At 37.8% G+C, this 15,424-nt stretch overlaps 1 protein-coding gene and 1 pseudogene across 1 annotated transcript in view; one reads left to right on the top strand and one right to left on the bottom strand.

Annotated features, from left to right (window-relative positions):
• The first annotated feature begins 7,029 nt into the window (after positions 1–7,029).
• On the top strand, positions 7,030–7,809 carry LOC107499985 (annotated as a pseudogene).
• A 6,710-nt stretch (positions 7,810–14,519) lies between these two features.
• The window catches only part of LOC107500034 (NXPE family member 3), a 37,177-nt gene continuing 36,272 nt past the window's right edge, over positions 14,520–15,424 (bottom strand). Inside the window, exon 5 of the mRNA XM_016124832.2 lies at positions 14,520–15,315. Coding sequence (XP_015980318.2) covers positions 14,783–15,315 — 533 coding nt within the window. The 3' untranslated portion in view covers positions 14,520–14,782. The remainder of the gene's footprint in view (positions 15,316–15,424) is intronic.

Here is a 15,424-nt window from a genome sequence, read left to right as displayed (position 1 = left end):
TCAACAATGTTATCAAGAATCCAGACTCTCTGCTGTCTTTATCCTGTTCATTGCCCCAGGATGCAAGATGGTTGCATCTCTGGTGCATATGTCCGTTTACCAGCAAGAAAATGGGTAATGGCATATTGTGCTTTGTGAATTTTCCCTGCTTAACTAGGAGAGTAAACATTTTCCCAAAAGTTCCCTCCAGAAGACTTCCGTTTATATTTTGCTCATGGGAGTGGGTGAGTTCAGTGTCCTCCTGTGTCGGTGCCATCTTGTACTTCCCTCTTCTGCTTATATTTCATTAGCAGGTGTCAGCTGCCCATCAGAGCTAGGAGAATGACATTATGATGAATGCTTGAGACCGGTTATAATTCAGACCCCCAGGGATTGAGTAAACGCCTATTTTTCTTGAAATTCAGGGATCTTTGAGGCAATATGCTAGCAAACTAGCTTAGAAAAACACAAAAGCCTGATTTAGAGGTTCTGTTTTTAAGTAAAGATATTTAATAAATAATTGATCGGTTTTTGTTACACTAGATATCACTTCTTACGTGCCCATTTCAGACGCCACCAAAGATAATGGATAAGGAGGAATTCCCAGAGGATAGAGCCAAAAACCATGGAAAACAATGTCTGTAGAGCCTTTCCCAGGGAGCAGAATGTTACAGACTGAATGCTTAGATTTTTCCTTCCCTTCCCAAACTCATGCCCAGCCTTCTTCCCAGACTCAGCTCCTAGGAGACTGACGACTTAGGCATAGGCCACCAATCCCAAAGTAGAATTTTGGAAAATTATTTTCTAAGGAATCTGATCTGTCCAAGAGGAAAGACCTAAAGGTATTGACATATGGGTTCTCCAATAACACCCGACAATGAAGTCCACTGTTGATAAACACCACTCATATGCTTAGTGCTTCCAATGAGTTTTTAGGTTCTCTTAGAAATGAATAGACAACCATGTATTATCATACATCTGAAGAAAGCTTAATATGAAAAAACAGAATCACAGCAAATGTACAGAGACTATGTCAGAAGACAAAAACTTCAAATATCTATCATTATTATCCTCAGACAGATCAGAAGGGTTTTGTCCATAAAACTAACGTCCATACAAATCTCGTGTTTATTTTTTATTAGATTGTTTGTTTCCTTATGATTGCATTTGAACATTCTTTGTGTACCCTGGATACAATTCCTCTATTGGATATATGATTTAGAAGTATTTTACCCCAGTCTGTGCCTTGTCTTTTCATTCTTTTAACATCAATTTCCATTTCCTTTTGTTCATTGCCAATATATAGAAATTCAGCTGATTTTTACATATTTATCTGGTATCGTTCAATAGTGCTAAATGCACCTTTGACATAGTGTTTTCTTCTTAGATGATGTTACCCCCACCCCCGCCATAAGTGACATATTTACAATATTGAATCTCTACTTCATTTATATGGTATATTTCTTAATTTGTTTAGATCTACGATTTCTTTTGTAAGTGTTTTGTAGTTTTTAGTGTACAGATCTTACACATATTTTATTACATTTATATCTAAGTATTTCAAATTTTTGGTGCCATTGGAAATGGTGCTTTTAACCTTTTAAATTCCAATTGTTGTTCATATATAGAAGTAGAATTTATTCGTATACATTGATATTTTATCTTGCGACCTTGCTAAAATTATAGGAGTGTTTTTTAGATTCCTTAGGGTTTTCTATGTTGAACACATCTTCTGTGGATAAAAAGTTTTATGACTTCCTTTTCAATTTGTCTACCTTTTTTTTTTTCTTGTCTTATTGCTCTAAGACTTCCAGGACAAAGGTTGAAGAGGAGTGCTGAGAGCAGACAACCTTGCCATATTTCTGATCTTCGAGGAAAGCATTTAGTCTTTTACCATTATGTATGATTAAGTATATTCCCTCTAGCAGGTTTTGTAAGCTCCCCTTTATTCCCAGTTTTCCAAGACTTTTAATCATGAAGAGATGTTGAATTTCACCAAGTACTTTTCCTGCATATATTGAGATGATCATGTTTTTTCTTTTCTTAAGCTTTTATTTATTTATTTGTTTGTTTGTCTGTTTGTTTTAAGGATTATAGTTTTAATTAATTTATTTTTTATGGTGACATTGGTTAATAAAATCTGATAAGTTTCAGCTGTACATTTTAACAGTAAGGCATATATATATTTACATTGTGTGTTCACCTTGCATATTTCTTTCTGTCACCATATAGTTGACCCCCTTTTACTCTGTCTACGTCCCCTCCACCCCCTACCCTCTGCTAACCACTAGTCTATTGTCCCTGTCCATGAGTCTCTGTTTGTCTTATTTCTCTTAGGCTTTTAAAGTGGTGAATTATTGATCTTGAATCAGCCTTTTACAGCTGGGATAACCTCACTTGGTAATGATGTGTTCTTGCAATATTTTTAAACCACAAATTCAACTACCACAACAGGTATAAAACTATTTAGGTTATATATTTTTTTGAGCCATATTTTATTGTTTTTGCCTTTCAAGTACCTTGTCAATTATAAAGTTGTAGAATTTATTGGCTTAAATTTGTAGTCTCTCATTATTTTAATATCTGTAGAATATGTATTGATGACACCTTTTGCATTTCTAGTATTAATAATTTGTGTCTTTACTCTTTTTTCCTGATTAGTTTGACTAGAAGCGAATCAGTTTTATTGCTCTCATAGAACCAACTTTCAATTAATTTATTTCTATATTGTTTCTCTGTTTTCTATTTTATTTGTTTCTGCTCTCATATTTATTTTCTCTCTTCTGCTTACATAGGGTTTGATTTGCTCTTCTTTATCTAGTTTCTTGAGATAGAAACTGAGCTCATTGATTTGAGATGTAACTTCTTTCCCAACAAACACATTTAATGCTATAAATTTCCCTCAGAGTATCTTTTACAGGCCTGCTTTCATTTTCCTTCCATTCAAAATACTTTCTAATTTCTTTTCAGATTTCTCTCTTTAACTTATTAGGCTATTAAGTAGTGTGTTATTTAGTTCCCAAATATTCAGATATTTTCAAGAAATCTTTCTTTTATTGATTTCTAATATATTTCCGTAGTCATCAGAAAATAAGATTTTGTATTATTTGAAACATTTGAGGTGAGGGAAGAAGAGAGAGAGATCTAGATTCCAACAGTTAAGATAGTAGATGAAGAAACTAAATTTCATCTTAGCATGTAACTACCTGGTCTTATTGCTCTATAGTCATATCTGAAAAAGTCATCTCTTTGAGTAATCTTTCGCTCTGCCAGGATCATGCCCCTAAAATATACCGTCTAGTCTGACATAGCACTTCTTTATTGAATTCCTATTTCTTGTTCCTTAATAGAGAACTGAATTGGGCTACAAAACAAGAAAGTATGTTCGAAAAGATTCCAAGTTTCACCAAAACTACTGACAGCAAGAATATAAACATATCCCAGGCTAAGTGGTGAAAAGTTTGAACTAATACTCACAAAAAGGAGTTTTGGAAGCTTCTCAGTTTGAAGACAATTGTTATGTAGCTTAACATAAGTGGTTTGTCCTTTGTAAATACATAGATTTATATCTTTGAGGTTTTTTGTTTTGTTTTTGTTTGCTTTTTCTTTCTTATTTATTCCTCATAAAGCTTCTTTTTGAAGAATTCAATTTTTTCACAATTTTTTGAGCAGAACCAAGAGGAAAAGAAAACTTTTACGTATGTACCAGGTAGGGAAGGGAAACAGCATAGTCTTAGAGACAGGGTATGGAGGTAACAGTGGCCTTCTCAGTTTTAAGAACTAGAAAGGAGCCAGGAAATCTGGAGCAGAAATAGAACAACTTAGGGCAAGAGAAAGCATGGAAAGTTAGGTTTCTCCTTTCCCTTCAAACAAACTCTTTTGGGCTAGTGTTTTGAATATACTTACAGCTAAGTCTACCTGATACAATATGCTCATTCTTTCTAAGAACTTCTGTTCCTGCATTAGAAACAAGAAAATGGAATGATAAAATGGAGAGCTTTTCTCAGCCTCCTTTTCCTAGATGAAAGTAACTGGTTCAAGCTCTATGGATGGATAGAGATAAGTAGAAAGAGGTATACTTACCCAAACTGCAATGACTGATCCCACAATCACACTCCTGTGTCACTTGAACTGTCTAATGTATAGGTCTGTGGAAGCCTGAAGTTGTTTACTAGACATCTGGTATGTTACCAAGACCCTAGCTCGATAAAAGTATAAAATCAGTAAAAGTGACATCCTACATACAATGAAATAAGAATTTTCTACCATCTACCTTGCCCTAAAGAACAGCAATTATGATTCGGCATCTAGTCATGTTCACAAAAAAACTTATGTAAGAATGTTCATAACAGTCTTATTCATAATATTCCTAAACTGAGAAGGAAAACATATATTCACCAATGGAAAAATAGATAAGAAAGTTTTGGTATAAAATTGAATATCACTCCACAATAAAATAAAACAATGATTGATAAATGCAACAACATGAATGAATCTCAAAACATCGGGTTGAGTGAAGAAAGCCAAAACACAAGGTATATGTTACATGATTCTTTTAAAACAAAATTCTGGAAGAGATGAACTAATCTATGGTGATAGAAATCAGAACAGCAGTTGTCTCTGGTGGAAAGGGTGAACTGGAAGTGGGCATGAAGAAAACTTATGAGGTTCCGGAATGTCCTTTATCTTAAGTTGAGCAATGGTTATACGAATATATACATCTGTCCAAATTAATTATATACTTAAGATCTGAATTCAACTGTGTGTAAATTATATCTCAATAGAAAGGAGGGGAAATGGGGATTAGAGATAACAAAAGAAAAATATGTGTATTCATATAACTTATAACTAAAGTCCAGATAATATCAACATGATGGAGGTGATGCACGGGGTAAGATTAAGGAATGTGAGAGTATACTAACGTACTTGTATTGTTCAGGAGGGTATATACAGATATCAATAAACTTAAGAAAACAGGTAAGTAAACATAAGTATAAGTAACCAATATGACTAAAAATAAAATGATCTTGCAACCTCCACCACTATTGAAAGCCAGGTGCCTCCATTACCAGTCTCACCAGAAAAATGAACTCTGTGTGGACCTCATTTTTCACATTGCTCACTTCTGAACCGAAGGATCTGATGTCATGGAATCCAAGAGAAGAGACAGGATGGAGTGACCCATGATGCAGGAAAAAATAGAAAGGCAAGGACTGAACATTGTTCTTGGGATTTATCCTCAGAAGCTCTTAGTTACCTTGGTGAAAATAATTTTGGTTGATTAGAGGGTAAGTGGACTGAGAAGTGAAAAGGAGGGAAAAAAGGACATGCGGAGACAACTTTTTTCTTATCTTTTCAATTATAGTTGACATTCAATATTATTTTATATTAATTTCAGATGTACAGCATAATGGCTAGACATTTATATAATTTATGGAGTGATCCTGCCAATAAGTCTAGTACCCACTAGCACCATATAATTATTACAATATTATTGACTATGTTCCCTATGCTATACTTTACATCCCCGTGACTATTTTGTAACTACCAGTTATACTACTTACTCTTTTCACCTCTTTCATCCTCTTCTCCCATCTGGCAACCTTCAATTTGTTCTCCGTGTCTGAGTCTGTTTTTGTTTTGTTTGCTTATATCGTTCTTTAGATTCCATATATGAGTGAAATCGCATGGTATTTGTCTTTCTCTGACCTATTTCACTTAGCATAATATCCTCTAGGTCCATCTATGTTGTCACAAATGGAAATATTTCATTCTTTTTTTAGGGCCAAATAATATTTCATGTATCTATTACCACATCTTTTTATCTAATAGTCTATTAATGGGCACTTTGGTTTCTTCTATTTCTTGTCTATTGTAAATAACACTGCAGTGAACACAGGGGTGCATATATCTTTTCAAATTAGTGTTTTGGTTTTCTTTGGATAAATACCCAGAAGTATAATTGCAGGGTCATAAGGCAGTTCTATTTTTAATTTTTGGAGGAACTTTCATACTGTTTTCAATAGCAGCTGCACCAATTTGCAATTTCACAAATGCACAAGGGTTGAGGAGGCAACTCTTTCAATAATAGTGAACAGGTTCTTACTGGCCGAATCTGGAGAATCAAAATAAATAATTATGATAATTGATTGTAGACCATTGAATAATAATGAATTCATATTTATGTAAATAAATAAAGAAATTAAAGCGAGAAAGAGAAAACTCTTCCTTGCAGTAGAACGCCAACTAATTAATACATGTAAAAAGAGAGATGGATTAAGAAGAATCACCATTTGCAATTATCAAAGTAATAATGGTTTTAGGCAAGAAACATGCATGTGTGCTAAAACTAGTAGATGAAATCTTGGTGAGGACCATGGTGTTTACATATTCTCAAATATCCCCCCACGAATTACTTATTAATTACAAAGGGAAAATAGTACCCTTATAATGAAAAAACCTAGTGGACACCACTTCAGCTAAGCAATAAAAGTAACATCACCGATACTGGGACAAATAGACATTGTGTGCTTCCTGGAGAGATGAACTGAGAACACTACATCGCTCCTCTGGTATAGATGCGAAAAAATGCATAACCTGAAATAAATCATTAGGAACATCAGACGAACCCAAATTAGGGACATTCTATAAAGTAATTAGCTTGTATTCTTCAAAAAAAATTCAAATTCATGAAAAACAAAGGCTGAGGAACAGATGAAAAGAAACTAAAGATACATGGCATCTAAATACAATGCATGACCTTGGCTTGGATCCTGAGCAAGGAAAAACTACGTCTATAAAGAACATTATTGGAACAATTTTTAAAATTTTAATATGGCCTGTGGACAAGATTGTATCAATATTAAATTTCTTGATTTTGATTTTGATAATCATTCTCTGGCTGTATAAAAAAATATTTTTGTTCTTGAGAAATTCATACCAAAGTATTTAAGGGAAAAGAAGCATGACAGATGTAACTTCATCTTATATAATTTAGGAAAAAAATGTAACATTAAAAAGAAGATTAACTCTCTCCTCCTGCCACCCAAGATGCCGAAGGAAAAGAAGGCTAAGGGGGAGAAGATGGCACAGGCCCTGGCTATTGTGAAGAAGCAGGAGGTAAATTCCTTGTTTGAGAAAAGGCCCAAGAATTTTGGCATTGGATAGGACATCCAGGGGCCTCACTTGCTCTGTCAACTTGCCCAGCTACATTCGGCTGCAGTGGCAAAGGGCTATTCTCTATAAGCGCCTCAAAGTGCCTCTTGTGATCAACCAGTTTACCCAAGCCTTGGACTGCCAAACAATTACTTGACTGCTTAAGCTGGCCCACAAGTCCAGACCAGAGAGAGACAAACCAAGAGAAGAAGCAGAGATTGTTGCCTTGGCCTGAAAAAAAAGCTGCTGGCAAAGGGGATGTCCCCACCAAGAGGCCACCCATCCTTCAAGTAGAGGGTAGTTCTGTCACCACTTTGGTGAAGAACAAAAAGGCTCAACTGGCAATGATTGCACACGATGTAGATCCCATTGAGCTGGTTGTTTTCCTGCCTTCTCTGTGCTATAAGATATGAGTTCCCTACTGCATGGGGAAGGCTGGGGTGGGGTGTCTTACTCCATAGGAAGACCTGCATCACCATCACCTTCACGCAGGTTAACTCAGGAGACAAGGGAGTGCTGGATAAGCTGGTGGAAGCTATCCAAACCAATTACAATGATAAATATGATGAAATCCACTGTCGCTGGGGAGGCAATGTCCTGGGCCCAAAATTGGTGGCTCGCATTGCCAAGCCAGAAAAAGCAAAGGCCAAAGAACTGGCTGCCGAACTGGGCTGAGTGTACACTGCTGAGTTTTCTGTACATCCAAGTGGTAAAAATTCTCCTTCAGCCAGAGTTGATGGGGCTTTTGAGGTTGAAAGTGGTGTGCCTTACTTAAAAAAAGATTGGAAGTTCTGGGTGTGAGGGCAAGGATTTTAAGGGGTTTTCTGAGTAGGTTGATCAAATAAGGAGTCAGTCTTATCACAGGAGAATGCTTTAATATCAACATTTAACTTGGTTCTTTTACTCCTACAATTTTTTTTTTACATAAGCAGATATGTACTTTAGTTTTTAATTTCTTTATTGAGATAACACTGGTTCACAACATTACAAGTTTCAGCTATACATTATAATTTGACATCTGTATACACTACAGCTTGATCAACACCAAAAATCTAGTTTCCAGCCGTCACCATACAGTTTGGAACCCCTTTACACATTTGCCCTTTCCCACCTCCTTTCCCTTTGGTTACCACCATTTTGTTTTCTGGATCTATACGTTTTGTTTTGTTTTGCTTGTTCATATTTTTAAATATTCTACATATTATTGAAATCACACGATATTTGTCTTTCTCCATCTGACTTATTTCACTTGGCATAATATCCTTATTATTATTTTATATGGTTCTTTAAAATTTAGCACACATTTTTACCACCAAGTTGATTTTTATTTATTCTTGTGCATTCGTTTTTCCAACTGGAGTCATATTACTTCTGACTGAAATATATTCTTTAAAATGTCTCTAGTAAAACTTTCTGGTAAAGCCTCTTTTGGTTGATGTTTGTCTGAAATGTTTTAATTTTACCTCTTCCTATGAACTAAACTGTGTCCTCCTAAAATTCATTTTGAAGCACGAAACCCAGTGTGACTATATTTGAAGACAGAACCTTTAAGGAGGTAACTAAGCTTAAATGTGTCCGTAAGGGTGAGGCCCTAATCTGGTTGGACTTCTTATAAGAAGAGGAAGAGACACCAGAGTTCTCTCTCTGCACAAAGAAAAAGCCACGTGAGGACACATTGAGAATATGGCTGTCTGCAGCCAGGAAGTGAGGCCTCAACAGAAACCAACACTGCTGGCACCTTGGTTTGGACTTTAGTTTCCAGAACTGTGAGAAAATAAACTCTGTTATTTAAGCCACCCAGTCTGTGGCAGCCTAAACAGGATAATATACCTTTGTTCTATAAAATTATTTTTTCTGGTTACGGAATTCTACATTGAAGATGTCATTCCATTATCTTCTAACTTCTCTTTTTGCTGTTATTCCTTTGAAGGAAATTTGACATTTTCATTAGTTGGTTTTTAAGATCATTCCTTAATGATACATTTAGATGACAATTTATCTTTTTATAAATTTTTCTTGGACTTAACTGTGTTTTTTGAATCTGAGAATTGGCATCTTTCATAAGTTCTGGAATGTTCTTAGATATTATTTTTTCACATGTAGCCTGTGCCTCATTCTCTCTTTCCTCTTCTAATGAAACTCCAATCATATCTAACATCTATTTTATATTTTCCATCTATTTTTTTCTTCCTGGGTCGAAATGGAATAATTTCCTCAGTTCTTGCTTTCAGTTCATAACTTTCTCCAATTATGTCCATTATGCTTTTAAATCTCCACTTATTTTTATTTATAATTGTTTTATTTTTAATTTTAGGAGTTATGCTTGTTCTTTTTAAAACGTTCTTGCTTTTATCCGCATTTTAAAGCACTTTTTAAAAAATTAAGGCAGGTTAAACATATTTGTTTGTTTGTTTGTTTTTCCTAGTGATTTCAATATCTGAACCTTTATAGGCTTGATTAACTTTTTCCTGCTATAGCTCACTCTTGGTGTCTTGTTTCTGGTGTCTTTCATAATTTCTAAATATGAGCGGCTCTTGCATTATTATCTTGGAAGTATATCCTTGTAGTATTATTGTTCTGCAGGTTTGGGATACCGAAGCTTGGGGTACGTGGCTCTGGCAGCTGGAAGAAGATGTGAGAAGTCCTGGGCAGATGTGACATAGCTTTATTCAGGCATAGCAGGATATAGCAAGGAACAGGTACAACTCCAGCTCCCCGGCCTACACAGGCTGGGCTGTTCTTATAACAAGGTGCACAACAATGCATTAAGGCCAGGTACTATAATTAATCACAATTAATCACAGTGCACATACGTTCTACAGGTTGTATTTGACACTGTACCTAAGGCTCATAGAATGCTGTATCTAAGGTCACCTGGGACGCTGTAGCAAAAGCCTTCTGGAAATAACACAGCTTGCTAGGAGGGAGCCTGACTACACCAATTTTATCTGTCAGTTCCCTCACTCAACAATTATCCATGGAAAATCTTTGAGGTCTGAAACAAATATAGGTTTCTCCAGAAATCATATATATTTTCTTCTGTTAGATGCCTGGAGGTAACATAAATCTAGAACCACTTAAGTTAACTTTGATCTAGACACTTTTTGAGCCACCCAACTGGTGTCAATTTAAGCTAAAACCATCATGAGGGTGATTTTATGGCTATAAAATATTAGTGGACACTCTCCCTCATCTTTCTACATATCATGTTTTCCAAAGTAGTTTTCTTTATGTTCCCTGGCGCTGAGGTTCTATTTCTGTATTATGAGGGTAGAGTCCCTTGAGACTCTTGTTTATCCAGGAGTTACCTATTAGACTGGCCATTTTGAATAAAACCTTGACCTTGTCTTCTTTTCCTTTACAAGGCTACAAAACAAATGCTAAAGAATAAGACACAAATCAATGCCCATGACAAATTTGCATAAAACTAAAAACATGCACATACAAATGAGTGCAGTAAAACTAGGAAAATGTCTGTAAGGTTGGAGGATTGTATCAATGTTAATTGATCTTGGGTGGGATACTGTGCTGTACTATAGTTTTGCAAGATGTTCCCATTGGGGGAAACTGAGTAAAGGGTATGAGAGATCTCTGTATTATTACCTACAACTGCACAATCTACAATTACATCAATAAAAATTTCCCAAAAAGAAGCCATGTAGGCTGTGCCAGAGAGAAGTCAGAATGGCATAGATAATACAGAGGCTTTGTTCATTCCTCTTGCAACCATATCAAATTTGTGATGAAAACATGGAGCAAACGGCAAGCATTGTCACCTGGGGTCTAGATGAATAAGACCTACAACAAGGGAGAGAAATAAATCACCCTGCATTGGGAGGAGGTAGGACAGGGTGAGGATGTGAGGCTGCCTAGTCCTGAGCAACTGAATGGGACAGAGGCTATGGCAGCAGCAGCCGACAGCTGCAGGCACCCCTTAAAGAGGCCGTATCTGTGAGCGGACTTTCACGGTGATGGACCTGCTCGCTCAGAGCACCAGCACCCAGCAGGCTGCTCGAAGGGCACCAGGGAAATACAGAGGGATACTGAGTTGCAGAGCGAGGGCCAGAGGTGAGGCTTTCTGCCAGGCAGAAAGGCTGGCAGTGATATGGCCCATCACTTGCAAAATTCTTAATCTTTTTAATAAACCTAGTTAAGTCTTTTCTTTAGCCCCCACCCAAACTTAGATAATTATCTTGAATAAATGAGAACTCCAAGTCAAGCTATTGAGAAGAATTATTGAAACTCAGCCTTCTCCTTGGCCCATTATAAAGCAGGAATAGCTTTAGACCAAAATAGGGCCCTTAGAATCTAAGAAGAGAAGGGACCTTTAACTTCTTTTTCTTTTTTCTTTTCTTCTTCTTCCTCTTCTTCTTCTTCTTCTTCTTCTTCTTCTTCTTCTTCTTCTTCTTCTTCTTCTTCTTCTTCTTCTTCTTCTTCTTCTTTTTTACAAAATATATTAATAAGTCTGTTTTCCTTTACCCACTTGATAGGCAAATCGATAATAGAAACTTAACTAGATATATGATTCAAGTAACAAGTTTGTGTCTTTGTTTTCCTTTGTCTAGGGACAGAGGTGGCACTTCAGCAGAAAACCAAAGACCCTGTCCTGACTAAGACAGATTGGGAAAGAGCTCCATGAAACCCCAATAGGCAGGGACTACGACCTTCCTCAGCAGGAAGCAGATACAGAAGAAGAGATCTCCTGTCCCTCAACATCTATACTAATAAAAAGGGGTTCATGGCTCTTAGAAAAAGGTTAGGCAGGAAAGTTAGATAAAAGATTTCCGGTCTGTCTGCAAAGATACTGAGGCCATTCAATTCTAGAAAGGGTACCCCTTTTCTGCCCACAATTAAGCAAGCCAGAAGGCATTTTGGGGCTGAAAGTAACTCATACAAGGAAAGAGACAAGCAGATAATTAGGTACTAGTTTCAGCCAGTCACTCATACCTGTACAATGAAGACCCCAATGACCTTCAGTTCAAGTGAGCCTCACTATACCATCCTTATAATATGACACATATGTCCGGAAGTTAATTGATATCAGTATAACAGACTGAACTCATCACTAGCGCAGAAAGCAAGTGATGAGTAACTGACTCCTATCAATCTTAGTTGTCAATCAAGGAAGCCCACTCCTCTATGAAAAATAACCACTCACAGCAAATAGGGATAAAAACCCCAAAGGCTTTGTAACCAGGCCTTTGAGCCACTCTTCTCTTGCCTGCTTCCATGTCTGGAGGTGTACTATTCCTGCTAAAAAAGATATTCCTTTCTGCTGTATTTCGGTGTCTTGCTCAATTCTTTGTTCAAGACATCAAGAATCTGGATAATATGTCAAGAGAGGAACCCCACACTGCAGTAACAGTGGTATCCATCCTTCCTTTGTGGACCCCACCCCCCACCCCAGTGTACAGATGCAGCACCATCGTAGCTGAGATGTCATTAAAATAGATAACAGAGGTCACTCTGCCCAGAGGATTCCCTGAAACTCCACCTCCCCCAACTCACGGCCCTACCCAAACCACATTCAGTTGTGTCCTGGCGAGTCCTGTGCAACTTGCAGAGCAAGCTCCAAGACTCACACTGGTGGCAGCTAATTTCAGTTGCTGGTGTGATTTCGTGAGGCAACTATAAGCACACCATCTGTGGATTGGTTGCTGAATCTTAACAGGTGGCCCCAGAGGGACACAGGCCGGGGCTAAAATTGGCCTGCAGCTGAACCCTTCTCGAGACTGTGCTGCTGGACACCTACTACACAAAGCCATGCCAATAAGACTGGGAGACTTAGGAGCTTTGCTTAGGACATAGAAACGGGTACAGAAAGGCAGCCAAAATGGGAAGACAAAGAAACAAACCATATGAGAGAACAGAACAGAGATCCGGGAATAATGGAACCAAGCAATCTAACAGATGCAGAGTTCAAAACACTGGTTATAAAGATGCTCAATGAACTTAGGAGAAGAGTATATGAACTCAGCGAGAACTTTAACAAAGAGATAAAAACATAAAAATGGAAATGGAAATGATGAAGGGAACCAGTCAGAAAGGAAGAACACGTGATCTGAGATGAAGAATATATTAGCGCAAATTAACAGAGTGGATGAAGAAGAGGATCAAGCCACCAATATAGAGGATGGGGAAGCCAAGGTCACCCAATCAGAACGGCATGCAAAAAGGAGCCAAGAATATAATAATAATTTAAGGAGTTTGGGATAAAATTAAGTGTAAAAATTTCTGTGTAACAGGGGTACCTTAAGGAGAGGGAGAACAAAAAGTGGAAAGCGATTTGAAGAAATAATGATAAAAAAAATTCCCTAACCTGGTGAAGGAAATGAATATTCAACTTCAGGAATCTCAGAGAGTCCAAAAATAAGATGATTCCCAAAGAGGCCCACACCAAGACACAACATAATTAAAATGTCAAAGATTAAATACAGAGAGAATCTAAAAAGCAGCAAGAGAAAAGTAGTTAGCTACCTACAAAGGAGCACCCATAAGACTGGCAGCTGATTTCCCAAAATAAACTTTGCAGGACAGAAGGGCTTGGCACAAAATATTCAACATGATGAAAATGCAGGACCTACAACCAAGAATACTTTACCCAGCAAAGCTATCATTTAGAGTCGAAGGACAGATGAAGAGCTTCCCGGACAAAAATAAGCTAAAGGAATTCATCAGCACCAAGCCACTATTCCAGAAAATGTTGAAGGGGCTTCTTTAAGAAGAAAAAACATGTATCTGAATCATGAATAAAAAATGGTAATAACTACATATCTAGCAATGGCTACCTCAAATGGAAAAGAATCAAGTACTCTAACCAAAGGGTAGGGTGGCTGAATGGATAAGAAAACAAAACCCCTACATATGCTGCCTACGAGGGACTCACTTCAGATGAAAAGACACACACAGACTAAAAGGAAGGGGATGGAAAAAGATATTGCCTTGATGGATCTAGAGGGTATTGCGCTGAATAAAATAAGGCAGATAGAGAAAGACAAATACTACGTGATTTCACATACATGCAGAATCTAAAGAACAAAATTAACAATGATAACAACAAAAACAGAAACAAACTCATAGATACAGAGAATATTTTGAGGGCTACTAGACAGGAGGAGGGTTGGGGGAATGGTGAAAAAGGGTGAAGGGATTAAGAAATACAAACGGATAGTTACAAAATAGCCATTGAGTTATAACATGCTGTATTAGAAGAATAGTTAACAACATTGTAATAAATATGTAAGGGAGAAGAGGGGTACTAGATTTAGTGGTGTGATCACTTGAGCTCTAATCATTATGCGGTACAACTGAAACATATTATTATTGTATGCCAGCTATAATTGGAAAAAAACTCACTGAATTCTACAATGTAAATTTGAGCAACTAATTGTCTATTTTATTTCCATAAAGCTGGAGGGGAAAAAAGATGGCATGTAAAATATTATTCTGTTTATCTAAAATTACACAAACATATTTGATGCGTATAAAGAGATGTAGGCAAAGATGGTCCCCAAAACATTAATAGTGATTAACCTTAGGTGGAAAGTCTTAGAACAACCACTGTTCTCTGAGTCATTATTAGTTCAGGGTCCCATAGTTGCTGCAGTCCTCTTCAGTATTTCTATGGCCCCAGAGTCTGCAGAAGCACTCACGTCGGACAGATGAAAGAGAGGAGAAAGTCCACCTCATTGCGGACAATGAGCTGGCTAGGGTGGATGTTGTCAGGAAGCGCCAGGCTGGAGGTCATTTCCCAGGCATCCACAAAGGCCACGCGGAGGTCAGAAAAGGCAGCTCGGAGGAGCCGGTTCATTTGGAGGGTGAACCAGTCACTGCCATACACGGACTTGTAGCCAGTGTTGGCCAGCTTGATGACCACAAGAGTGCGGGGCTCCCGGGCCAGCAGCGCAGCCACAGCTGCCCGGATCCCTGCCAGTCGTCGCACAAAGATGGACGGAGGGAAGGTGGTAAAGTGGGCGCCCAGCCCTAGCACCACTACAGTTCGGGGCCCCCCGGCTAGGCCCCCCAGCTCCCGGACCACAGAGTGCAGGGAGGCCACTGGTGTGCGGAGGGAGCGCAGGGGCCAGCCGTGGGCCCGCCAGTTCAGCACTATGCCTCGATTTGTCTCCACGGCCATCAGAGGACCTGTCTGATATGGGACATGTAGATCCACCGGCTTCAGAGCTGTGGGGAGATAGAGAGAGAATGCTTAGGGTTAATAGAACTGTGTTCTATCCTCTCGTACAAATGAAAAATCTAATTTTCATCTCCTAGGACATAGGCCTTCTGTCTC

The sequence above is a fragment of the Rousettus aegyptiacus genome, unplaced genomic scaffold, assembly GCF_014176215.1.
Source record: "Rousettus aegyptiacus isolate mRouAeg1 unplaced genomic scaffold, mRouAeg1.p scaffold_m13_p_8, whole genome shotgun sequence".
Lineage (NCBI taxonomy): Eukaryota > Metazoa > Chordata > Mammalia > Chiroptera > Pteropodidae > Rousettus > Rousettus aegyptiacus.
The sequence above is the reverse complement of the archived record's forward strand: the minus strand, read 5'-3'. Positions and strand labels throughout refer to the sequence as shown.